At 46.1% G+C, this 26,926-nt stretch overlaps 1 protein-coding gene across 1 annotated transcript; it reads right to left on the reverse strand.

The window, feature by feature from the left end:
- LRRC31 (leucine rich repeat containing 31) lies at positions 1–26,424 on the reverse strand. The gene is made up of 10 exons (XM_055308247.1): positions 26,228–26,424; positions 25,064–25,314; positions 19,240–19,383; positions 17,362–17,529; positions 13,906–14,073; positions 13,515–13,682; positions 12,418–12,585; positions 10,047–10,214; positions 5,510–5,677; positions 1–576 (listed from the first exon to the last, which is right to left on the reverse strand). Exons 2-10 carry the CDS (start codon positions 25,248–25,250, stop codon positions 245–247), a joined length of 1,671 nt encoding a protein of 556 aa, XP_055164222.1. The 5' UTR covers positions 25,251–25,314; positions 26,228–26,424; the 3' UTR covers positions 1–244.
- Positions 26,425–26,926: the final 502 nt, after the last annotated feature.

Below are 26,926 nucleotides of genomic sequence, written 5' to 3' on the forward strand. Positions count from 1 at the left end.
CAGGCAGAGGAAGAAGCAGGCTCCACGCAGGGAGCCTGATGTGGGACTCGATCCCAGGACTGCAGGATCACACCCTGAGTCAAAGACAGGTGCTCAACCACTGAGCCACCCAGGCGTCCCTTTACAACGCTTTTGTAACATGGGGCCAACCAAACAGCCCAGAAGCTGACACTCTAATTACACTGAATGAAGGAATCTCATTCATGTTTTTTCCTATAGCGTAGTGACGCCTTGGGAGGCCAGCCTACTGACCCTCGCCCAGCTCAAAGTGAATGCTGCCTCTGTGATCTTGCTGAAAATGTTCTAGTTCTTCCTCCTGTGAGGTGCGGAGGATCCATCTTTTCATGCCTATCTCAGTGATATTGGAAAGTTTGGCGACAGCACGTAACAAGTGTCTAAACCAGCGTCCGCAATCCCGGGAGGTTGAGGGCCGAAGGCTGATATCCAGCTCGCTTAGCTCTTTGAGGAACCCCACATTTTGGCAGAAGATGGCCCATCCTGCATCACAGATGCTGTCGTTATAGCTCAGGTCGAGCTTCTGCAGCTTGGCCAGATGACCCGCCTGTATCACCGATGCTGAAAAATAAAATGACACCGAATGCTAAAATACAAGAACACTTTCTCCAGTGGCTGTTTGCCGCTTCCAGTAGCACAGTAGTTCCAAGATTAGTGATGACAAGATTGGTGGTTCCTAAGGATTTGTTACTGGCTAGCAGCTTTATCCAGGATGTCTGAAGTCACTTTAGGACCCAAGCCCACGTACAGCTTGAGGACTGCTTTTTTCCTTTCCAAATCCCACCCCAAAGAATATCTTTTTTGTCAAGTTTCTGCTCTTGGCTCCACGCTCCAGTAGAGTTCCCAGCCCTGCCTGCAGACTCTAATTCAATGTGGGGAGTGGTGGCTCGCTGGCTTTAACCGAGGACCATTTGTCAATAGTCCTCTTGCTGTTTGATGCTGTTGAATTGTCCACTGCTCATTCCACCATTCTTCATTCAACAAGTATTTAACTGAGCACTTTTCACATGCAAGATACACCTGGGTGATTTCGAAGTCACCTTAGGGACCTCCAGTTCATAGGACACTTCTCCCTTTGAGGGGCACACATCGCAGTACTACTAAAAGGGCACCTGCTAAATAGTAGTTGGTGATGAAGCTGAGAAAAGAACAGGTGTGAGAGGAGCTAGGAGAGGCGCCCAAAGCAAGCCGCGCGTGCTTCCCTTGCCAGCAAATGCAGGCCTGGACTAGAGATCAGACGAGCGACACAGAATCTCAGAGTTGGCAGGGGCCTCGGAGGTCGCCTCACTCAGCCTCCACGTCAGTGACCCGAGAGGACTCTGTCACAGCTTCCCTACTGGTGACCAGCCGGCTCCTGTTGGAAGCACCCCCCCCCTCAGGTTGCACCAGCAAAGTGAGGTGGCTAAGGTAGTGCAGGCTTGGTAGACCACAGTACAGTGTACCCATAACTTCTATATGTACTGGGAAACCAGAAAATTTACTTGACTTGTTTTTTTTTCTTTTTTTTTTTTTGCAATATTTGCTTTATTGTGGTAGTTTGGAACCAACCCCATAATGCCTCTGAGATACAACTATATTTTGTTTATTTATCCTACAATATTATTGACTGCATTCTCTAAGCTGTACTTTTCATCTGCGTGACTTATTTATTTTTATACATCTTAGTTCCCTTTATCTATTTCACCCATTCGCCACCCACCTTCCCTCTGGTAACTATAAGCTTGTTCTCTGCATTAAGACTCTGTTTTTTGTCGTTTGTCTTGTATTTTTAGATTCCACATATAAATGAAATCATATAGTGTTTGTCTTTCTCTGACTTATTTCACTCGGGATTATATCGTCTAAGTCCAACCATGTTGTCACAAATGGCAGGATCTCATTCTTAGGGCACCTGATCAGTCCGTAGAGTATGTGACTTGATTTTGAGTTCAAGATCATTGAGGCAATGATCCCATCACTGGGCCATAAGTTCAAGCCACATGTTGGGCACAGAGCTTACTTGAAAAATAAAGAAATAAAATGTGTGTATCAAAAAAAAAAAAAACAAACCTCTATTTTATGGCTAATACTGCAGTGTGTGTGTGTACCACGCTTTATCCACTTTTTTTTTCACTCTTTATCCATTGATCAATCTGTAGGCGCTTAGGTTGCTTCCTTATCTTGGATATTGTAAATAATGCTGGTATAAACATAGGGGTGCATATATCTTTTCAAACTAGTGTTTTTGTTTTCTTTGGGTAAGTACTTGTGGTAGGATTACTGGATCATATGGTATTTCTATTTTTAATTTTTTGAGGAACTTCTCTTTGGCTTCCCACAGTGGCTGCACCCATTTACACTTCCACCGACAGTGCATGAGTGTTTCTTTTCCTCCACATCCTCTCCAACACTCGCTATTTCTTGTCTTTTTTTTTTAATCTTAGCCATTCTGACAGGTATGATACTTCATTTTTTTAAGATTTTATTTTTAAGTAATTTCTACACCCAACATGGTGCTCAAACATACAACCCTAAGATCAAGAGTCACACACTCTCCCATATGCCTGAGCCAGCCAGGCGCTCCCTTATTATGGTTTCGATTTGCATCTCCCTGATGATTATTGATGTTGAGCATCTTTTCAAGTGTCTGTTGGCCATCTGTGTGTCTTCTTTGGAAAAATGTCTCTTCAGTTCCTCTGCCCATTTTGAAATTGAATCATTTGGGGTTTTTGGCATTGAATTATACAAATTCTTTATATATCTTGGATATTAATGCCTTATTGAATATATCATTTGCAAATATTTTCTCCCATTAAGTTGGCATTTCATGTTTTTTGGTGGTTTCCTTCATTGTGCAAAAGCTTTTAATTTGTGTAGTTCCAATAGTTTAATTTTGCTTTTTTTTCCTTGCCCGAGGAGACATATCTAGAAAAATGTTGCTAAGGCTGATGTCAGAGAGATCACTGCCTATGTTTTCTTCCAAGAGTTTTATGGTTTCAGGTCTCACATTTAGGTCTCTAGTCCATTTAAAATTTTTGTGTGTGGTGTAAGAAAGTGGGTTCAGTTTTCCCAGCACCAGTCATTGAAGAGACTTTTTCCCATTGTTTTTTCTTGCCTCCTTTGTCAAGATTACTTGCTCATATGAGCATAGATTTTTTTCCCCTTGGGTCCTTCCTTGCTCTGTTCTGTTGATCTACATGTCTATTTTTGTGCCAGTACCATACTGTTTAGATAACTACAACTTTGTAGTATATCTTGAAATTGGGGATTGTGATATCTCTTCTTTTGTTCTTTTTCATGACTGTTTGGCTATTCAGGATCTTCCATAGTTCCATACAAATTTTAGGATTATTTGTTCTAGTTCTGTGAAAAATTCTGCTGGTGTTTTCATAGGGATTGTATTAAATCTGTAGATTGGGGATCCCTGGGTGGCGCAGCAGTTTGGCGCCTGCCTTTGGCCCAGGACGCGATCCTGGAGACCCAGGATCGAATCCCACATTGGGCTCCCTCTGCCTGTGTCTCTGCCTCTCTCTCTCTCTCTCTCTCTCTCTCTGTGACTATCATAAATAGATAAAAATTAAAAAAAATTCAAAAAAATCTGTAGATTGCTTTGGGTAGTATGGACATTTTAACAATATTTGTTCTCTCAGCCCGTGAGCATGGACTATCTTTCCATTTGTTTTCAATTTCTTCCATCAGTGTCCTGTAGTTTTCAGAGTATGGGTCTCTCACATCCTTGGGTAAGTTTATTCCTAGGTATTTTATTATTTCTGGTGCAATTGTAAACGGGATTATTTTCTTAAATTTCTCTTTCTGCTGTTTTATTATTAGTGTATAGTGTATAAGAATGCAACAGAATTCTGTATATTGATTTTGCATCCTGCAGCTTTCCTGAATTCATCAGTTCTAATAGTTTTTGGTGGCATCTTTAGGGTTTTCTAGATATAATATTAGGTCATCTGCAAATAGTGAAAAAAGTTTTACTTCTTCCTTACCAGTTTGGATGCCTTTTATTTCTTTTTCTCGTCTGACTGCTGTGGCTAAGACTTCTATGTTGAATAAAAGTAGCAAAAGTAAACATCTTTCTCTTGTTCCTGAGCTTAGAAGAAAAGGTCTCCGTTTTTCACCACTGAGGGTCATATTAGTTGTAGGTTTGACATATATGACTTTTATTACGTTGAGCTGTGTTCCCTCTAATCACACTTTGTTGAGAGTTTTATGACTGAATGTTGAATCTTGTCAAATGTTTTTTTCTGCATGTCCTGAGATGATTGTATGATTTTTTAGGTGATCATGTTACTGTATTTTAAAGGAAATCCCAGACATAATTTTAACTTTCCTGTGCTGTTTGAATTTTCCAATCATGTGAGTATCCTAATTATTTCACTATTTTATACTTATTACATATTTTTAAAATCTGGGTAATAAGATTGTAGGCTATGGAAATACTTTTATAGTTTACTCTGAGAAAGTGCTGTTATTTACAAAAGAAAAAAATAAGCTGCAAGTGATTAGGAAATTCTTAAAGAACATTTGTTAAAATAATCCAAGCAATATAAAAGTGGCAGTAGCAACTGCACATAGTAATAGTACTTGTCAGTCACTAAAAATCTTTTGGAGGGGTGCTCATTGCTTTGGAGATCTGGTGGCTGATGTCTGCAGAGTGCTCAGATGTGGGTAGATGAAAGACACGGATGTATTCTCCAATTCCCTGTTTCCAATGGGAAGAGGACAATACAGGGGTGATTTTAGGGGGATTTTTAGGAAACGTATTATATCCTCTGGAATCCTGCAGTGCAGTGGATGTATTCTCCAATTCCCTGTTTCCAATGGGAAGAGGACAATACAGGGGTGATTTTAGGGGATTTTTAGGAAACGTATTATATCCTCTGGAATCCTGCAGTGCAAAAGCTATTCCTTATTCAAATCTCTTTCCATCTTTCTTTTTTTTTTCTTTCCATCTTTCTAAATTGACATGGAGAAAGGGTCAGATTGATGCTAGCATGTCTTTAAGCTCCTCTCTTCCCCTTTTTCTAATAAAGAGAGAATGAACCTCTATTCTAAGCCTTCAGCTGGCAACAGTCTAATAACATCTGTCTATGAGAAGTGATACCCATATTTCAGTGATGGTGATGGTCAGTCTCCTGTTTAAATAAAAGCATTTAAGAGTCAATATAAAAAGAAAAAAGTAAGAGTGTGGGTGCCACGTGGACAGGGCAAACTTTGTGAAGGGAGATGCTAGGTTACTGAAGTCTGAGTGTCCCGGAGCTGCCGGGAGAGCAAGACTGTCCTGTGTGGGGAAGGTGAGGCACTGACGTTGGGATGACCCACTGCAGTGTCTATGCCCATCGCTCCCTTATGCATTTTCACCCTTATCTCTCCTAAGCAGAGAGAAGGGAAGGTGTGCAGAGGGCTCCGCCGGAGGCCTGGCTGCGCTCCCGCCTCCCTTCCCTGCGCCGCAGGTGCACCGGGCTCCCGTGCCCACCGGACTGCGCGGGGACCAGTAGGTACAAACCCAGGAGGGCCACGTCCTCCGTCACCAGGGCACAGCTGCTCAGTCTCAGCACTCGAAGGGCCGCCAGGAACTTCAGCATTTCCAGAAGCAGCTTCAGGTTGCCACCAACACATTTATTCCAAGAAAGGTCGACTATTTCCAGAGCAGGCAGGTAGGTGGAGGCTTCAGCTAAAATTGATACAGAACAGCGATCACTTAGGCTTCCCTCTTTGGAACTGAGGAACCTGGGGCAACAGAGGACTGTAACTGAGATAAGGAAGCTGCGGAGACCGTTTCCTTTTGCCTGAAATTCATGACCACAACCTAAGTTGTCTGTTTTTATTGGGCGGAAATGTTGGAAACTTTAGAAAAGTAAAACTCGATTAAGTGGAATTCACAACCAGCTGGGGTTTTTCTCCTTTGGTTCCCATCGAAGAGGAGGAAGAGGCAAAGGATTTGGACAGTTGGTGGAGATTTCCCGAACGTGTCCTGGTTTTACATATTCCCGGGTAGGTCGCGGCTGAAGCTCAGCGCCGAGGGCCAAACCTGCTCAGGACTGAAATACCAAAGCATGTCTGCGCCTCCCTCCCTGCAGCTACAGAGACAAGGTGGGAACTAGTGAATTCTGGAGAGATTTTTAAAGGAGATTGAAAGAGGTTCTACTTAATTCTCAGTTACCCCAATGTTGAAATTAACCCAAACAACTTATTCCCTAGATATAGTTAATTATGCTTTAATTCCACTCTTCTTTCTAAAGAATAACAGATGTTATTCTTTAGAAGGGGCAAATATATATCCGTTTATAGTATCTAATAAGGGGATCCCAGGGCACCTGGGTAGCTCAGTGGTTGAGCATCTGCTCCGGTCGTGATCCCGGGGTCCTGGGATCGAGTCCCTCTCTGCCTCTCTCTCTCTCTGTGTCTCTCATGAATAAATATATAAAATCTTAAAAAAAAAAAGAAAAAAAATGCCTCCGACCTGCATAGTACAGAGACTTATGAATAAGAAATGGAATTTTTCTTCTAAAAGTGATGTGGAGAAATCTGTTTACTTGATTTACTTCTTTTTTTTGTTTTTGTTTTTGAGAGTGAGAGTACAGGCATGTAAGGAGGGCGGGGCAGAGGGCGAGGGCGCATCCTGATCAGGCTCAGGCCCAGCAGGGAGCCGACACAGGGCTCAATCTCATGACCCTGAGATCATGACCTGAGCCAAAATCAAGTCAGACGCTTAACTGACTGAGCCACCCAGGCGTCCCTACTTGATTTACTTCTTAATTCAAATTGAATGATAGGTTTATTTCAGATGATATAATTTAATGTAATACCTACTTGATGATGATTCATTATGCAGCAGTAATTGGGAAGAGCTCTATCTTCTGATCGCAGAAGACACAAAATTAAAAACAAAAATTTCTTTAAAAAATATCCAGCTTTGAGGGGCTCCTGAGTGGCTCAGGGTCAAGCATCCACCTTCGGCTGAGGGCGTGATCCCGGGGTCCTGGGATCGAGTCCCACTTGGGGCTCCCTGCATGGAGCCTGCTTCTCCTTCTGCCTATGTCTCTGCCTCTCTCTCTCTCTCATGAATAAATAAATAAAATCTTCAAAAAATATATATCCAGCTTCTTCCAACTAGAGGCATCATGTTGTCTCTAAATTTATTTATTTATTTTTTGTAGAACTTCCCTAAATGGACATTATCCTGAGCAGTGGAATGTATCGTGTGTGTGTGTGTGTGTGTGTGTGTGTGTGTTTGAGTTTACCTAATCATTTTGGGAATTACAGACTCCTTTGAAAAGTTTGTTTACTTGCTTAAGTAATATGCAGAAATACCTAAAATGTGGTTAGGCTGTGCAGTGAAGATATGCATAAGCCTTGCCTTCGAGGAGGTTTATAAAATGGGGGAAATAGATACATTGAGAAAAAACACACAAATAAATATGTTCTTACAAATTCTAATAAAGGCTATAAAAAAACATACAGGGGATCCTAATTTAGATCAGAGAGGCGGGCAGCCCGAGTGGCTCAGCAGTTTAGCGCCGCCTTCAGTCCAGGGCCTGATCCTGGAGTCCCAGGTTTGAGTCCCACATCAGGCTCCCTGCATGGGGTCTGCTTCTCCCTCTGCCTGTGTCTCTGCCTCTCTTTCTCTCTCTGTGCCTCTCATTAACAAATAAATAAAATGTTAAAAAAAAATTTAGATCAGAGAGGCTGTCTTAACAGGGAGCATTTACACTGAGACCTGAAGTCAGAGCCTCCCAGGAAGGAACAGGAGGTAGGCAGGGGTGGGAGACATTCCATCCAGAGAACAGGAAGGCCTGGAGAGGAGGGAGAGCTCAGAGAGGGGAAGGAACCAAAGGAAACCAGCTGAGACTGGTTCAGGGAGGAAGGGGGAGAGTGGCCGAGAGGTCCTGGGGCCACATCACCTGGGGCCTTTTAGGCCCCCTGAAGAAATATGGATTTTACAAGGGATGCTATGGGCTGCCATGGTGGCTTTTTTTTTTAATTTTTATTTATTTATGATAGTCACACACAGAGAGAGAAAGAGAGGCAGAGGCATAGGCAGAGGGAGAAGCAGGCTCCATGCACCGGGAGCGCAACGTGGGATTTGATCCCGGGTCTCCAGGATCACGCCCTGGGCCAAAGGCAGGCGCCAAACCGCTGCGCCACCCAGGGATCCCCATGGTGTCTTTTTAAACTGAGTAATGATAAGATCCAATTTACTTTGTAAATGAAATGGATAGATTCTCTCCCCATAGTTAATATTAACAACTAACATTCACTGAGCATTTACTATGTGCCAGGCACCTTTCCAAGAACTTTACAGGTGTCAGCACATTTAATCATTACAACCCCACGAAGTATCTATTACTATTCCATTTTACATTTTACAGACAGAAATGTTAAGTATCTCAGGTCACAAGAGTCGAGCCAGGACTGGAGTTTTAGGCAATCTGACAGCAGGTGCTGTGGAGCCAGAGAATGTACCACCCGCGTCCCCCGCAACGTAACCACAGTCGACTTTGGGGAGTTCACAGCCCCCTCCCCCAGGCGCAGCCCCCCATGGACCCTCTGACCCAGGTGAAGGACTCCAGATCTGAAAGGTACATATCTTGCTGCTTTTCCCCATCCAGATGTGGGGACAAGATGAGCAATGCTGTGAGAGGGGTGGGCGTAGTTCACAGCAGGGACCAAGTCTGCGCCGGCTGAACAAAGTATTTGGGCCAAAAGGGGGACGAGCGTGCCCTAACTATAGAGTTCTTGGAAGTCGAAGAGAATTATATGCATTCATTTCTGTTAACAGATATTAATAACTAGCTTACTTTATTGATAGGACATATTTATTTCATGAGTCATAGCCCATAAAACAATTCATTTTTCATGAAGTGTCAGCTGGCATATAACACCCGAGCATTAGAGAGGAGCACTCTGTTTTCATCCTCATCCAGGGAGCACCAGGACGCAAGCCTGCTGGCCTGCGTGTGTGCCTAAAAACAGAGTTGACCGGCCAGGCCGGAGGCTGCAACCCCCAAAAGGTTTCCTTGCAAGGTTGGTTGGTACCTGGGAATTTGGGGTTTAGATGTGTTGCAACCATTCCTTACCTAGTACGAGTGGCTCGCTGCGCCTAAACTGTGTGTCTACCCGTTATATGGCTTACGCTGCACACCAGCCCTCCTTCTGGGCCGGGAAACATGACCTGTGACCGCACGTGTCCCCAACAAAAGCCCCAGACGGAAGGCTCAGGGGAGCTTCTCTGGAAGGCGTCATTTCCCTCGTGTTGCCAGAAGTCGCCAGGAGAGTGAAGTGTGTCCTGCGTGACTCCACTGGCGGAGGCCTCTCGGAAGCTTGCAGCTGCCTTCCTCTACACTTCGCGCCACTCACCGTTCCCTTGGCTGGTTTTGCTTTGTATCCTTTGTTTGTAATAAATCGCAGCAGTGAGTAGTACAGTGATACGCTGAGAGCTGTGAGTCTTCCTAGGGAATCTCTGAACTGAAAGGTCGTCCTGGGGACCCCCCCCCACAATGCTCTCCACCTGGGTGGTGAATTCTGAAAAATGACGCAAAGTGCCTGTGCCTCAAAACATCTCCGTCTCCTTGCAGGTGATGTTCTTGCCCCCGAAGAGACAGACATTCCAGATTCTGTAGCCCCTTGACCGAGGCCAGACTGCATCCGTGACCTCAAGCAGGTCCGGAGTCCTAGACAGGACAACGAATCCTGCCAGAAAGTAGGTGCTGGGCAGTCAGCGAGGCTCGCACACTAGTGATTGCCTCAGTTTCCCTGCAGACTCCCGGCAGCCTGGTTTGTGCTGGCACCTCGGAGAAACCTGGACCTCCAGAGTTGGCTGCATACACTTTGGATTTTTAATGTTCAATTCGCAAATGCCAGAATCATTCCTCTGGCCTTCAGAAGGCCACTTTTAAGAGAGCACATTTCCTGAAAAGCAGACAAATTGGTGCTTCACGGTTTTGCCTGTGGCTGAGTGTCGTGATGAAATTCCTGTGTAGGGAGTATGTGTTCTCACGTGTTGCTGTGCGTGCCTGCGGGGGCCTGGCGAATTCTCTTACCCAGGGCGGCGAAGGTCTCGCTCTCCAAAGCACAACCGTTGACCAGTAAGGACCTCAGGGCCGGTAAGAATCGGAGTCGGCTGAGTAGGTTTTCAGAAGAGCTGCCCATCTTTCTGTTGGCAGATAAATCCAACTCTTGAAGACTCGACAGTAAAGGGATTACCTGGGCTGTTAAAATGTCAGCAGTGACACGTTTTAGGCTGATTATGTGGGTCCCACAATCCCCTCCCTTGCACAACCTTACACACACACACACACACACATACACACACACCAGCTACGCTTGGGCTGCTTCCAAGCCTCTCTCCAGCCTAGACATTAAGAGCAAAGGCCTTGGATGCAGAACTGGGTTCTCGTCCTGCCTCTGCTGCTAAAGAACTGTGTGATTTCAGGAAAGTGACTTCACTTCTCTCAACCTCAGTTATTGCAATAACAACAATAATAACAGTACTTCGCAGGGTCATTGGGAAGGTCAAATGTCCTGGTATATGGAAGGTACTTGGTACATTGACTGGAACACATTAGCTGCTCAATTAGTGCTCGATACCATCATTCTTTTCTCCGAATAAAGTACTGAGTATGAGGGAGGCAGTGAAGTCAGGCAGTCAGGACCGATGGCTGTTGGTGATAGCACTGGCGTGGTGGCCTGAGGGCCCTGCGGGGCCAGGAGGCCCCCCTGCCTCGCCGTCTTCCTGCTACCTTTCCTGCCTGCAGGCCTTTGCCCTGGCTCCTTCCGGTGTGGGAAATGCTGGGGTCTCTGTGGGGCTGGCTCACGTCCTCAGAGCCTTCCAGGGCCCCCTGAGCCACATCACCCCTCGGCCACTATCAGATCACCCTAGCAGAGGTGAGCTCTGTGTGTGAGGCCCACTTCCTGCCCAGAGTATGCAGCAGAATCTAGGCCACGGGAGGCATGGACGTTTGTGGAAGGCGGGGGAAGGAGGATGGGAAGGCAAGAGAGGCAGGCAGGTGGGATCCCAGCGGAGGTAACCGCTTCTTCCCCTTGCAGCCCCCCTAGCACTCTGCTCTTCCCCATGCAGTTGGTTTATGTCCGCCCTACCAGGCTGGGGCTCCTGATGGTGACTTTCCCTTAGCCGGTGGCACAGTGCCTCGTACCATTAGATGATTAATCAAAAGCTGTTGGCTAGGGGCGCCTGGGTGGCTCCGTGGTTGAGCGTCTGCCTTTGGCTCAGGGTGAGATCCCAGGGTCCTGGAATTGAGTCCCACATGGGGCTCCCTGCTGAGTAGGGAGCCTGCTGCTCCCCCTGCTGTGCTAGTAAGTAAGTAAGTAAGTAAGTAAATAAATAAATAAATAAATAATTTGTCAAATAAATAAATAAAATTTTTAACAAAAAAAGGCTGAACTCTTCTCAGTTTTCACATAGTCGGGAGCCTAAAATGTCATTTAGCGGGTCTAACATACAGATGTTAGACCTAAGAACCTATTTTATTGCTCTCCTTCCCAAATGGTACTAAAACCAACTAAAAAATTCCTTTTACTCCTGTTCTTAACTGATTGATTCATGCATCCAATCATATCCAGCAAGCATTTCCTGGGTGCAGGCTGGGTGCCAGCCCCTGTACCTGACCAAAGGAGAGACCCTGGAGGTGCTCCTTCAGTGGGGCCCATGATCCGGAGATGGGGCAGGGACGAAGGCCCCAGGGACAGAAGGTCAGCACAGACAAGGGCTGGGGTGATGTCGAGGAGGGAAGGGCTAGCGAATGAGGTCGGAAGGGCAGAGGGGGAACAGGGAGACCGTTTGGACTTGCGACAATCTGGGCATGAGATGACAGTGGCCCGGACCAGGGTACAGAGGTCTAGAGGGTGACCTGGGGTCAGATTCGGGAGGCATTTTGAAGGTACATTGTGGCCACAGAAGGAATAAAGCCCTTGGCCCCAGGCTGTGCGTGTGATGTTCGTTGTGGGCAACGGCATTTCTCTAGCACGTGCCTTAATTGCAGGATTGTGCCGACTGTGCAAAGTAAGTGTAGGCACCTGAGGTCATAATGGACCCCCAGGCACCCTCCGCCCCAAATTCTTCTGTGATTTCATTTGTATCTCAGGGGCTTGACTTCACTTTTGGCTATAAAACAGAGTCATTTCGAAGCAGCAACAAACACATATTCAAAATTTCTCCGCCAAGTGCCACGTCCATCGTCTACAGACCCGCGCAGGAGGAGCTTAGACTCCCCGGCGTTCCCGGGCACCTCATCGTGCCAAATACAAGACTGGGGCATTCACTGGGCTTTTAGGACTTGACACCTTTGAGGACTTCATAAACACCAAGTTTAGGGGGACACCCCAAATTTGACAATTTCCAAACCTCTACTGAGGTTCCAAAAGCCCTTCCTTGGCCCCGCAGTTCACACTTACTCAGAGATGCCACGTCGGCGGCCGTTAGCGAGCACTGGTGAAGATCCAGGACTTCTAGATGCTCCAGCGCGGCCAGCTGAGCTGAGGAGTCTTCAAAACCTCCACCCAGCTCCCTGTTGCAGGAAAGGTCTAAGTTCTTCAGTTCACACAAGTACCGAAAAGCAGCATCTACGAAGAGAGTCAGTAGGCCCATTCTGACAGGTTATAGGGTGGGAGGCAGGTGTGGAACAGGGGAGTGGGCAGGTGTGTAGGAGGAAGATCGAGAAGGCACACTGGGTTGAGAAAAGCCAAGACGGAGGCAGAACTTTAGACTTCCTGCCAACTGGCCCTCTTTGGACTTGACAGTGGCTTCAAACACACGCCCCGCACACTCTGATCTGCACAGAGCGCCAAGGCCTTTGGTAGAACCCTGCAACTGATGGTGCTCCCCCTCCTACCCTGGAGCACTGGCATTTCACAGAATCCGAGGCTCGCTCACACTGCCAGCGAGAAGGATATTATGGGCTCTGAAAGTCGGAGGGGAAAACACAATTTCATTTCATGTTCTCCCTACAGATGCCACTGAAGCTATTCTTTTTATCTGTACCAAGTCCTTCCTACTAACTGAGCATAAAATAATGCTGACATTTTCCAAAGCAAGGGGGAAATGGAGAGCTTTAGGAGCATGAGTAACTTTTCTTTTGCCCAGTGTCTATCTCAAACCCAAAATAGCCTGGCCTTTTCAGAGACAGCCATTTTAAAAGGTTATTTTTATAATCATGAAAGCATACCCTTGCCATAAAAGATCTAGAGAAGAGTAAGACAAAGAAGATATAAATTGCCCATCATCTTATATTTTGTTGAATTTTCTAACAGCTTAAAAAATTAAATATAGGGACGCCTGGGAGGCTCAGTGGTTGAGCATATGCCTTTGGCTCAGATTGTGATCCTGGGACCGAGTCCCATATAAGGCTCCCTGCAGGGACCCTGCTTCTCCCTCTGCCTATGTCTCTGCCTCTCCCTGTGTGTCTCTCATGAGTAAATAAATAAGATAAAATAAATTGAATATAAACTAAAATGACACATGCATATAAAAACCTCAGTTGTTGCTAACTCACCCAATAGTCGGACACTGTCTTGTGATAATCCACATGAATGCAACTTCAGTACTTTCAGATTTGAGGTACTTCTTAACCCCTGAGCAATACTGTTCAGACTGGCACCGATGTTTCTGTTAATGGAAAGATCAAGTACTTCGAGGTTTTGCATCACGGGCAGCAAGTCACCTAGGGGGAGGTGAATCCAAACAAGAAGAGCAACTCAGTAAAAATGCAGGGTGTGTATGTTGGGGCAGGAGGGGGGCAGCCTCCTGTGACCCTTGGGGATACAGTGAGTCACTCTTCCAACTCAGGGAAGAGAAAGCACAACCCACACTGACTCTCAGGCTGCCTCATCATGGGGCCTATTCACATTAATTTTCTGGAAAGGACTCTTCCAAATTCCACTTACCCACAAAGGTCCCGTCTTCTGATGTGAGGTCACAATCCACAAGCTCAAGCGTGTGTATCTTACTCCCTTCTTGGAACTTCTGGAGGATCAGAGGCAAGTTTCCTCCCACCCTACTGTTCCAGGACAAGCTCAGCTCCTCCAGTTCAGGTATTGCCTCGAGTGCTTCTCCTGTTACAAAACAGCCCAAAGACTGGGTTGACTGCTGACCCACAGAGCAGGGGACCCACGTCAAAATCAGTACAACCATTACCATGGGATAATAATGACTGGCCCAGGGACTGGTTGGGGGCAGAGGAACAGGGCAAAGAAAAGGACCCAGCTGCTACCTGTTCCCAGCAGGGTGAGCCTCTATATCTACAGGCACAGCAGTTCTGGTCCCTCCAAAATTCAGAAGCCACACCCATGTGCAAGAATCACTGTAGCAAAAACTCCACCTGTCAGTAGGGAGGTTTCACGGAGTTATTTCTGTGGTAGCAAATATTTGTACTATTCCAGCTAATTTTCTCTCCTCCACCTTGCCTGGGGCCAGCATCATGGGGAAGCTAGGCCAGGGGACGAGGTGGGGCAGACAGGGCGCCGGCTGCCACAGGGGTGAAGCTCACTTTGACATCAAGAGTATCACATGCAACTGAACCGAGCGCTGCAGAGAACAGGTCACACCGCACAAGGCGCTGGCAGCTGGTAGCAGGGGTGCAGCCCTGGGGAGTAGAGGAGGATGGGGGGGGCTTGGCATTTCGGAAACCCACCCACCTGGGAGGCTGGGAGAGGACAGGGAAGTGACCAGGGGAAATCAGCCTTGGGAATGGCCTCCACTACCTTGGGCAGAGCAGAGAGGCACCTGCATGGAAAATGCACTTTCTCAACGTGCAGAGTCAATCTCAACACTGGACAAGTAAGAGTATTGGAAAGTCCCCCGTTTCTCGAAGCCTCTTCTCCACTGTCCTGTGGGCTTCTGGGCCTGGATTACTTCTTACCACTGGTTATTCGCTGTGTGGACTCAGGTTTCAAGAGCCCAGGAGCCACAGGTTTAAATGCGTGTTCTCCCAGCACGGGTGGCATTTTGTGTGCCATTGCCGGTCCACTGGGGTGGCTTTCTAGAGCCCTGAAGCATTCCCCAGGGCCAGAGACAGAGAGTACGTGGCCGATTAGCCCTGTCTGCAGCGTCCATGTCCTGGGCGGTCCTGCATCTATCATCCTACACTGAGCAACTCTAACAGGTACGATAATGTTGGAACGTCTCCTCATTTATGGTCTCTTCTCCTTAAGCCATTTACTCTCCCTGCACCCCATCTGCCATCAAGGCTAAGGGAAGTCCCTTCTGATGGGGGAAGATGCAGAAGCCCCTCCAGAGAGAAGAGGGACTCTGGGAGAGGGAGCTGGTTACAAAACATCTTGGCAACAAAGATGCAGACCCTCTCCTGAACCGGGTAAGTTTAGAACAAGTCCCAAGGCAGAAATCCCAATTCCTGATTTCCTAAGGACAGAAGATCTCTCTTAAAAAAAAAAAATTAATCCTAGAAAGTAAACAGACTACATTTTCTTTTCATGCCTGAGTAGCAGTGAGTTAAATTCGCAACTCTGCTACACAACAACCAGCTGCTAACCAGTGGGGCTAAACTGATCACATAAAACCACTGCACGTTAATTCTGAATGAGGGAATAGAGAGAGGAGGAACTATCCACCGTTGGGCACATACTATGTGCCAGGCATGTAGTAAGTGCTTCACAGAAATTATTCAATCCTCACCATAGTTTTTTGAGGTTGATATCAAACCCATTTCAGAGATAAGAGAGCTGAGGCTCAGGAAGGTTAAATAATTTGTCCATGGCCACAAAGCTAGCTGGAAGTGGGGGTTAGAATTTTGAACAAAGACCTGGGCAGCTCCGAGATGCATGGTGTTTCTCCTCAGCTACAGGAAGGGTGGGCTGGGGGCATCAACCGACCCTGATTTTTCTACAGAGGGATCCGAGAGAAGACATTTGACAAGAATTGTGTTGTTTTTATAGAAATCTTTGCCGAGATGTAAATGCTCAAAACATGCCACTGAAATAAGACACGTCAGACCAAAAGAATTTTTAAAAATATGAATGGCATCCAAAACCAGCAAGGATTGTAACAAAGGACTTGGGCTAGTAGCATGACACGTTTTATCCTACACTCTATGTCATTCTATGTTGGGTATATAACGTAATTGAGGCTCTAGTTCTATTTAAGGCATTGCTTTTAATGTAAAAATCTTGTTTTGATCCATTTTTTAAAATGAGAGTGGACGGCATCAAGGAAACACAAATGAAAACCACAACAAGATGCCGCCTCACACCTGTCAGAATGGCTAACATGTGCAAGTCAGCAAATGATGACGTCCGTGAGGATGAGGAGAAAGGGGAACTCTCTTGCCCTGGTGATGGGAATGCAAGCTGGTGCAGCCACTCTGGAAAACAGTGAGGAGGTTCCTCAAAAAGTTGAAAATAGGGCTACCCTGTGACCCAGCAATTGCACTACCGAGTTTTTACCCCAAAGACACAGGGGCACCTGCACCCCAACGTTCACAGCAGCAATGTCCACAATAGCCAAACTATGGAAAGAGCCCAGATGTCCACTGACAGATGAATGGGTAAAGAAGATGTGGTCTATATATACACAGTGGAATGCTACTCAGCCATCCAATAAAAAAGAACTCTTGCTATTTGCAATGACGTGGATGGACTTAAAGGGTATTACACTTAGCGAAATAAGTCAATCAGAGAGAAAGACAATTATATGATCTCACTCCTATGTGGAATTTAAGAAACAAAGCAGAGGATCATAGGGGAAGAGAGGAAAAAATAAAACAAGACACAATCAGAGAGGGAGACAAACATGAGAGGCCCTTAATCATAGGAAACAAACTGAGCGTTGCTGGAAGGGGGTGGTGGGGCACAGGGTAACTGGGTGATGGGACATTGAGGAGGGCATGTGGGCATGTGATGTAATGAGCTGAGTGTTATATAAGACTGATGAGTCACTGACCTCTACCTCTGAACCTGATAATACATTATATGTTAACTAATTGAATTTAAATAAAAATTTTAAAAAATAACATTGCATAAATTTTTTTTAAGTGGGAGCAGAAGAATTTAGAAGAGAATGTTTCAGAATTGGAAGATAATCATTACCTACCCCAACTCCTCAATTTCATAGACAAGCAACAGACCGAGAGTAAGCAAATTTGCCGAATTATCTCCATTTAAAATCCATGAGAGCAGGTGTCCATCTGGCCAGCCCTGTTCCCTTCTCTGTCCTGGGGCTTACCACAGTGCTAGGTACAGGCTGCCCAGCTTTTTAGAAGTTATACAAGTGCTCAGCATGGCCTTCCATCACCCATATGCTCTCATCCATGAGCACCCGAGGGGGTGTGACCCAGATAGTTTGCCCTTGACTCTTCAAAGCTGCTTCCAGGGAAGCATTCATCATACCCAGGGCTCGAACATCATCAGTGGTAAGTCTGCAACTTCCCAGCCTCAGGATTTTTAGCTTGCTGACAAGATGCATTTGCTGGGTGATTGAACGGAGGGTTCCACCGACAACATCATTCCAGGAAATATCCAGTGTTTCCAAGTCTGGGAGAAGAGGCAGCAAGGCAACTGGAGGCGAACAAAAGAAAATATGGATTTGCATATGTCATGTGCAACTGGTAGTAAATAGGATCCAACGCCTATTGCCCTGTAAGAGAGAAGGGAGGCGTGGACGTGTTGACTTGCAGCAAAGCAGGGATCCCTCAGCCATGCAGTTGGCGAGACCATGATGTTTACATTTCCTACTTCCTAGGACATTTTCTATTTCTGCCAGATAAATGCACTCTAAAAATGCAGCAGTATCTTCATAAGATTTCACAGGAGCTCCTGTATTGGAGCAGAAACGGTAATTCTACTGTGACTACCGCTGTCACTGTGATATGTGGTCTAGTCCTTTTATTTTGCAAAACACTCTGAAGTCCCTCACCCCTTCATCCTATTGGATCCTCAGGCTGAGAGCCAGAGGAGTGCTGTGTTGGCCAGGATTGCTGAGATTGAGGGTACCTGTTACCCTTTCTTTATATCGTGATTACCTGGGTATCACCACCTTAAAAAGTGCCCCTTATATTTAAATAGACCAACATGTGGAGGGTTAGGCAGGCATGAAGCCTGACTGGAACCTTCTCTGAGTACCTGCCACTGCTCATTAAAATGAAGTTACTGGCTGTGAAAAAGATTCTCAAAGGCCCTTTTTATCTCCTGAAGCAGCGAGACTCAAGAGTGGAAATGCCAACCTAGAGTGGGTAAGGCATCTTGGCTTGTTTGCCTTTAGATGTCTGTCCTGAAGGTTAAGGGCAGCAGTCAGAAGTAGCAGCTCCAGACCTCCCAAAACTCTGAGGCCGTGCTTAGGAGTGAAATTTGGTTTTGGTTTTTGGTTTTCACTAGCCTTCAATTTCAACTTGTTCACCAAAATCCTACCTTTATGAAGCATAAAAGTCTATTGAACACAGTGAAAAGGAAAAAAACAAAAACAAAAAACACCAAGATCGCTGGGGCCCACTCTCAGAGACCCCAAGTCGGTGGTTTGGGTTGAACACAAGTGCCTGCACTTCCACAAGTTCTGCTAGTAATTCTGACACACGGACATCTGGAAACACAGGCATGGTTAGCGTTTCTCTTAAGAGAATTGCCCAAAACACAATGGCATGGATTTTAACTAAAATAGTCACGGGCCCCTCCCTCACAATTCAGTTCTTTTGATAACTCTGCGTTGGTGGACCCATCCAGCTTCATGAAAGACTTAAGGTATCTTAGAAAAAGGGAAACGAAAGGTGGCAGTAGTTGTGTGGGGAGGGGGGTCTTCACAACCTGAGTCCTGTTGGCGTGTGACAAGTGCTGGTTACGCTTTTGAGTACAAAAGTCGTGAGCAATAATTGCTGGTAGTTCCACTTTCATGCCACAGGTAACTGAGCACGACGCCCCTTTACATTCCCGGGGGGGGGGGGGGCTCAGCTTTAGGGGTGAGTTGCATGAGTTTCTCTCATAGGCAAGATAGATGCTTTCCAGGGAGTAAGGAGCAATCCACATGGGGGGGCAAAGTCCTCAGGAAGAACCCACAAATTAACTTTCCTCCTAAACTCAGCCCAAATCTTTGAAGCTTGAGGAAGGAGCAGTTGACTTGTTTTGTTTTGTTTTTTTAATTTTTTAAAAATATTAGTGGCCCAGCTGCTATTCCTGAGCCTTCTGGAGCCGCCCTGCAGACCTTGCGAGGCCGGGCGGGTAATGAGTGTGATTCGCCTGCTTATCTCCACCCCAGGGAGAGACCCACTGCATACAGACCCACTGCCCTCACGTCCCCGGGCGTCAGTCCGCGGTTATTCAGATCGAGACTCCGGTCTGCGGCCGTCGGGCCCAGCTGGGGCGGCAGGTGCTGGCTCTTCTCCATCCTGGATCCCGACGCGGTGTCTGGGGTGAGAGGCTTAGCTGCGCGGTGAGAGCGGAGGAGAAGGCTGTGAACCGCAGGGGGACGCACTAAGGCTGCAGGACAGAGCCGGCCAACCCTCTGCAAGGTCACCAGGAGGGCAAGGAGCAGCCCCCGGAGGCCGGAGGCCGCACGTGCCCTGTCCTGCCTCCGGGAGCTGGGCCTGACCACTCCACCCGGCCTCTGCCCACCGAGGACCCGAGGAGCTCAGGGCTCTGCCTTCGTGGCCTGGCCTCCTCGGCCTGCGGGCGGCGCCGGTCCCGGCCGGAGGGGGACACCGGGCAGCACGGCCTCGAGGCCCAGCGCCCCGCTGGACACACAGACGCGTCTGGCACCTGCTGACATGGGGATCGCAGGCATTTGACCAAACAGGGGAAGAAGGGCAGGCGCTGCGATCCCTGCCAGGGAGCCCCAGCTGCCACGGGGAGCCCCAGCTGCCACGGGGAGCCGATGACAGCTGCCCCGTCCCCTGCCCCGTGCAGCTGACAGGCCCAGGAAGAGGGGTGCGGGAGGGGGGTGTCTCCGTCCCTGCTGGAGCACGCGCTCAGAAGGCCTCATTGGGGGGGATCCCTGGAGGGCTCAGCGATTTGGCACCCGCCTTTGGCCCAGGGTGTGATCCTGGAGACCCAGGACTGAGTCCTGCATGGGGCTCCCTGCAGGGAGCCTGCTTCTCCCTCTGCCTGGGTCTCTGCCTCTCTCTGTCTCTCTGTCTCTCTCTCTCCCTCTATGTCTATCATGACTAAATAAATAAGTAGATCTTTAAAAAAAAGAAAAAAGAAAGCCTCGTTGGGCCTTCCTGCTGCTGGAGACCACGCGGCGGCCCTCGCCGACTTCTGGGTGCAGCGCTCCACGGCCGGTGGCACCGGGCAGGGGAAGCCTTACTTGCGCTGAGCACCTGTTAGCGCCAGTGGCCTCCTACTCCACCGGCCCGCACGTAAGACACATGTAAGACACATCACAGTTTTGTAAGGAAGGATGAACCTGCAGGTACTGACAGTAACTTCAAGGAGGTTTTAGAGATGAAAATGTATAATTAAAACATATAAAAGAGTGTACTGGGGACGCCCCCGGGGGGGCTCAGTGGTTAAGGGTCTGCCTTTGGCTCAGGTCATGACCCTGGGGCCCTGGGGCCCTGCTCAGCAGGGAGTCGGCTTCTCCCTCTCCCTCCGCTGTGTCCTCTCTCTCTCTGTCTCTGTCTCTTTCTGTCTCTGTCTCTCTTCCTCAAATAAATAAAATATTTTAAAAAAAGAATATACTGGAATTCAATATGAAAGTGTCAGTCCCGAATGTGCAGTGATACTCTCCTGACCCTGACAAAGGGCAGCACCACACAGCTAAAAAAAGAAATCTACTAAGAACCAGAGAAAACTAATAGGGGGATTTCAGTAGTAATCCATGTTGACTTAAATATTAGGGAATAATAAAAACTCTACCTCTCCTCCCAGGGTGTCCTGGTGGCTATTTTTCAGGAAACACCTTCAGGGTGCACATCTTTGCAGGGGTGGCTGGTGTTGCCACAGTCTGCCAGTAAGAGGCAGCACCACCCACCGTTTTACCTCTTCCCTCCGGCCTTCCATCTGTATCGTGCACTGGACACGACAGACGTAATTTTATGTTGGGGAAGGTTGCCAGATGTAGGAAAAACAAAAACAGCCTGTCCAATTAAATTTCAACTTCGAGTAAACAAGGAATCATTGCTTAGTAAAAGTCTGTTCCAAATACTGCATGTGTTCTATCTGGCAACTCTAATTTTGGGTAGAGCCCAAGAGGGTGGTGGTTTTGGGGTGAAGGGTGGGTAACTTACTCTTACACGGCCAGTGAGAACAGGGCATTTCCTGTGAACTTAATGCAAGCAGTCACAATCACACTATTTCATAGATTTGGAACCTGAGACAGAACGACTGTTAATTAGGAAGTAGCAGAGTCAGAATTTGAACCCAGGACAGTCTGCTCCAAAGCCCATTATATGGATGGGTGTATGTTTAAATATTTGTGTTTAAAAAAAAAAAAATCTCTCCACATGGTACTGGATGGTTTCTGTCTTCTGTTTTCCAGCTTTTTATCTCCGTAGGCTCAACCTACAATCAAGCTCAAGTTCCAGCCTCACTAAAGCGTCTTTGTTTTCTCCTCAAGCTACTGTTTTGTCTGTCATTAGGAAATGATTACTGTCAGATGTTTGGAAACAGTGGTTTGTACTTGCTGGGCCCCCTTCACCACATTCACCAATTAACCCTCTATGTTCTGGTGGCCGCATTTACCGGTCCAAACAAATAATTTCTCAGAGGTCACCAGCAGTGACCTACCAATTGATAGATTCAGGAATCTCCTCAGACCACATCCGACTTGGGTGCTCTGTAACGTTTGCCATGATTGGCAAATCTCAGACAGTGCACATGGAAGACCTGGCTCAAATCATGGGTCCCTCGGGTGAGCAAGTCACTTAACTTCTCTGAGCCTTGGTTTACTCGTCTATAAAAGAGACTATAATTCCCGCCTGGTTCACTTCTCATTTACTGGGGCCTCCCAGGGAGATGGGTCTCTGCAGTGCCTTTTATATGAGAGGTACTTTGTAAATATTTACCGAATGCACAAATACTTGAATGAATGATTATTACCTTTAAAGCTCCTTAATCACCAAAATCAACATGATAAACCTTTATCAGATGCCTGAGTATAAATATGAGCGTCAATTCATGAGATCCCTGGACATGTCCTTATAGACCATATATTTCTTTTTTCTTTTCTTTTTTTTTTTATACATAAAACCCTTTCTTCAAAGGATAGCTTATGTCACAGCTGAAGATATAAAACAATTGAGACAGAGTTGCTACCAGTTGGCTGAGGTAGGATGACTGGCACTCCATGGAGAGTTCAAAGTTTTCACATGTGAGCAGTTTGGATGAGTGATTCAGGGCCTTTTCCTGGCTGCTGTCCTGCTGAGCCAAGCCTTTGCCTTCTCCATGCAATTCTGTGAGCTAAGCAGTATCCTCACATTAAGTTCTTTTCCAACTCAAATCTATAAGGGCGGGTATCTGGGTTATAAATGACCAAGAATCCCAGTGGTTTCATAAAACATTATTACATGTTTGTAACTGGGTGGTGCTGTACAGGGAACCAAGATAACAAGTTCCTGTTTTCAAGGAGCTGCCTATCTAATGGAAGAGACAGACAAGGAAGCCATACTCACAAGACAGAGGGGACGTGCAATGGTGGAAGTGTGCAGAGGGTGTGCATGGTGACACACGGTAGTAACAATAAGTACCTCAGGCCCCGTGGGCAGGTCTTGGCAAGCTTGTAAGAGAAAGGGGTACTTGAATCGTACCCTAAGGGTGAGCAAGAGTCAGCCAGGTGGGGTGGACATGAAGGAGGGAGAAGTGGGGGAGGGATGTGGGAGGAGGATGGTGACATGAGGGAAGGTCTTTGTAGGCGCAGGAAACCCCTTAGGAAGAATAAGGCCACTTCAGGAAACTGCAGGTATATCTGAAGTCAGGAGTAGAGGGTGAACATGAGGTTAGGGGGAGGCAGAGGTCATGAAGAGAGATCCATCTGATCGCAAACACCTTGAAGACCACACTTGGGAGTGGAGACTTTCTCATCAAGGCAAGAAAGACTTCAGGGAAAGATTTTAAGCGGGTGAAAAACATCCTGTCTGTGACTTAGAAAGAGAACCCCGTGGCGCTGTGGAGGACAAGTTGGCAAGAGGGCAAGGGGGGAAGTGGAGAAACCAGTCAGGAGGCTGTCCCAGTGGTCCAGGCAAAAAAAACAATGAAGTCCAGAACAGCAACGAAGAGGAAGACCCAGCTCCAAGAACCATTTTGGGGGCAAAATTAACAGGACTCCAGGAGCCACTGAATTTTGGGAAAAATGGAAATGGAGAAGCCATAAACATGGTTGAATGGCCAGTGTTGCCCAGCCGGGATAACCAGTGCCTGGCCTTGCACTGCTAATTTAATCATGATTGTGGGTATTCATGAACCATGTTCCGGAAGGTTCAATTCTTACTTTAGAACAAATATCAACAATTTTCTGATAGAGGTTGTCCTTTTCTTTTTTTAAAGTAGACTTTAACTTCCTATTTCCAAAATATATTTAAAATATACTCAATTTACTTTCACGTATTATAACGATATTATTTTTGGTATTTGATACAAATAATTTGACAGAAATGAGAGCAGGTATAAATGAAACAAGATTGACCATGGGGGGCAGCCTGGGTGGCTCAGCAGTTTAGTGCTGCCAGGGCGTGATCCTGGAGACCCGGGATCGAGTCCCACGTCGGGCTCCCTGCATGGAGCCTGCTTCTCCCTCTGCCTGTGTCTCTGCATCTCTCTCTCTCTCTCTCTCTGTGTCTTTCATGAATGGATGAATAAAATCTTAAAAAAAAAAAAAAAAGATTGACCATGGGTTGGTAATTGTTAGAGGGAGGTGATCATGGGGAGTCCTTCTACTATTCTCTCTACTTCTCTGTATGTTTGCATAAAAAGTTTAACATGTTTAAAAAATACATTTAATCTCACAGATAATATAGTAACGACGTTGTATATGACACATAGCTTTGGCAACATTGATTTTTCCTAACCCTTGAATTTGTCATCTCTGTTCTAAAAATTCATACTAAAAAAAAAAAGGCTGAAATACAGTGAAGCAGGGAATAAGCCGGAGGGGAAGACAAAAATATTCACTGAAGGACCAAAAAGAAACCTAAGTAATTATGGCAAACGCATGGGATGGAGTATTATGCAGCTGTCACAATTGGGCACATGAACGTCATTCTCTGTGTATCTGCCATGTGGGGATTCAGCAGTATAATAATATGTTCTAGAAGTGGGATCAGAGTTCCACGTAAGCTCAAGAGGGATTTGTAAGCTATTTTAATTGCAAAAGATGTCCACTTTGGCTCCGACGAACCTCTGTGACTTGTCCTACTACTCTTGGCCTTCATCCTTTCTCATCTTACTTCAACACCCTTGACCATGGAAGGGCTCACTCCCAAGCATGCCAGGCCCAGTCCCACCTTGGACCTTTGCATTTACAGTTCCCTCTGCCTGGGAAGCTATTGCCGCCAACATTTATGTGACTGGCTTTATTCATTCATTCTACTCAGCTTACTTTATTCGGATTTCTGCTCAAATGCCACCAAATCAGAGACTCCTTCCCCGTACTCTCCATCTGGAGTATAGCCCATCCATCATTCTCTGTCTCCTTAGCCTGCTTTATTTTTCTTCATATCACTTATCACACTGAAATTATGTTTGTGTTCAGTTCCTTGTATACATGAGGCCCCGTTTTTTGTGGCTGCATTTCTAATACAACAGTGGCTGGCATACAGTAGGTGCTCAATGTTTGTTGATTGGCTGATGGACCACAAACGCGTGCATATGAACAAAAGACTGAAAAGAATCTTGAAGAAGTGATCATTTGTGTTAGAATGAAAGGAAACAAGGTATTTTTCTCTAACTTTCCTGTAGTGTTACATTATTTTTGATAATTTAAAAGGAAAATTAGCAAAGTATTTAAAGTGATTAGAATGCTTAGAATAGAGACTCCTATTAGGTTTGGCTTAACCCAGATGGTCTTTTCTAGGGGAAAAGATTGTTCTAAAAATAAAATAAAATAAAATAAAATAAATAAAATAAAATAAATAAAATAAAATAAATAAATAAATAAAAGTCAGAAGTTTACCAGTATCTAAGGTGGTTGTTTCCTTTACGTCGTTGCTGGGTTGGAAATCAGTTTCAAGGTCATTGGTTCCTTTTCTGCTCCCAGCTTTGGAGGACATGAGTTTTGAGCCCCTGAAGAATTTGTTCACAAATGAAGTCCGGGGTTTAGTTTCTCCATTTGAGGAATTTTGCTTCCTTGTTTGACTCATGGTCAAATTGAAGGGGGTCTTTCTCAGTAAGACATCTTCCTGTTGTCTTCTGTGTCTAGGATCACTGAGAAGAAAGAGACGCTGTCAAGCCTGTGTGAAATCAGAATTTCCCTACATGAGTTTTTATCCCCCCCTTTCCTTTCCTTTTTTTTTCCTGGTAATGTTTAATGTAAAAATAAGAATGACATAACCCCGGATCCGGGAACCAACAGATGGTGGCAGATACAAATCTAAAGCAAACTCAGTTTTTAACTTTGCCCTATTTTATTGTGTGAGATACAGGTCGCTAAAAACCACTTTGGCAAATGCATCAAATGTGTCAATACATTTGAAATTTCAGCAGTCAATTATAGTCACCTTCAAGGGATGGTAGTTAACGAGGATTCAGCATGCCTCTCAACTGTCTGGCCCTTGGCAGAACTATCACCCGGGGGAGTCTGCCTCCAGAGAGGCCAGCCTCCTCTCTTCACTGACTGCTCCTGGCATCTGCCCTGTTTCCACTCTGGCCCTCACCACCACCACCCCATGAAAAAAACACATTGGCGATAAGACATTCACTCACTCCATAACCAGAACCTGCTCCGGGTCAGATACTGTGCTAGATGGGAGATTCGATGTTGAACAAGACACAGCTCCTGTCATTTGTTTTGTTTTGTTTTTTTATGTTTTAATTTTTTAACATTTTTTACAATTTAAATTTGATTTCCCAACATGGAGTATAACACCCAGTGCTCATCTCCTCAAGTGCCCTCCTCAAGCCCATCACCCAGTCATCCCAACCCCCCACCCGCCTCCCCTTCCACAACCCTTTGTTTCCCGAGTTAGGAGTCTCTCATGGTTTGTCTCCCGCTCTCATTTTTCCCACTCAGTTCCCCTCCTTTCCCTTATAACCCTTTCACTATTTCTTATATTTCACATGAGTGAAACCATATGATGATTGTCCTTCTCTGATTGACTTATTTCACTCAGCATCATACCCTCCAGTTCCATCCACGTTGAAGCAAATGGTGGGTATTCATCCTTTCTGATGGCTGAGCAATGTTCCACTGTATATGTAGATCACAGCTTCCTTTTCCATTCATCTGTCGAAGGACATCGTGGCTCCTTCCACGCAGCTCCTGTCTTTGATGGAAATTTAACCTGGTGGGCAGCTGGGCGTGTAAGCCAGAGAGCACACAAGGGCCACCAGGGAGGAGAGAGCCAAGTAGTCAGGGAGGTCTCGGTTGGACTCTGCTTGCCTTGGAGAACAGACTTTGAACCTGGGTTTTGAAGAAAGGGGAGCTAGTTAAAAGAGAGAAGAGAGGGAAGAGTGTCCCAGTAAGAAAAAAAAAACAAACTCAAAAGTCTGCAGGGGTGAAGGCTGGAGAAAGCCAAGGGTTGGCTCCAGCAGGGAATTCTGGTTCATTTAGAGCAAAAGACATGGGGGACGGAGGTGAGGAATGGGTCTGGTGTGATTTGAGGCTAAAGATTCTTAAGGGTCAATCTCCTGGGATTTGCTTACATTTTAAGGGAGGAATGAATATTTAACCTGGGGATAAACTGTCAATGGAATTTTAGATTTTGTTAATAAAATTTAGATGCTGTCCTTGGGCCAGAGCCTAATAGATATCCTTGAAATTACAATGTTCTTGGCTTCTTCTCTATAAAACAGGTCTTTCTGTAATACTATGTCCTAG

The sequence above is a fragment of the Nyctereutes procyonoides genome, unplaced genomic scaffold (genome assembly GCF_905146905.1).
Source record: "Nyctereutes procyonoides isolate TBG_1078 unplaced genomic scaffold, NYPRO_anot_genome, whole genome shotgun sequence".
NCBI lineage: Eukaryota > Metazoa > Chordata > Mammalia > Carnivora > Canidae > Nyctereutes > Nyctereutes procyonoides.

Excerpts from the sequence above, each read along its gene's own strand:
- LRRC31 (XM_055308247.1), bottom strand. The coding sequence starts at position 25,250 with ATGAGTCAAACAAGGAAGCAAAATTCCTCAAATGGAGAAACTAAACCC. Across the intron at positions 14,074-17,361 it reads TGATGATGTTCGAGCCCTGG|GAGAAGCACTCGAGGCAATA; the intron begins GTATGATGAATG and ends GTTTTGTAACAG. Across the intron at positions 13,683-13,905 it reads AGAAGACGGGACCTTTGTGG|GTGACTTGCTGCCCGTGATG; the intron begins GTAAGTGGAATT and ends ACCTCCCCCTAG.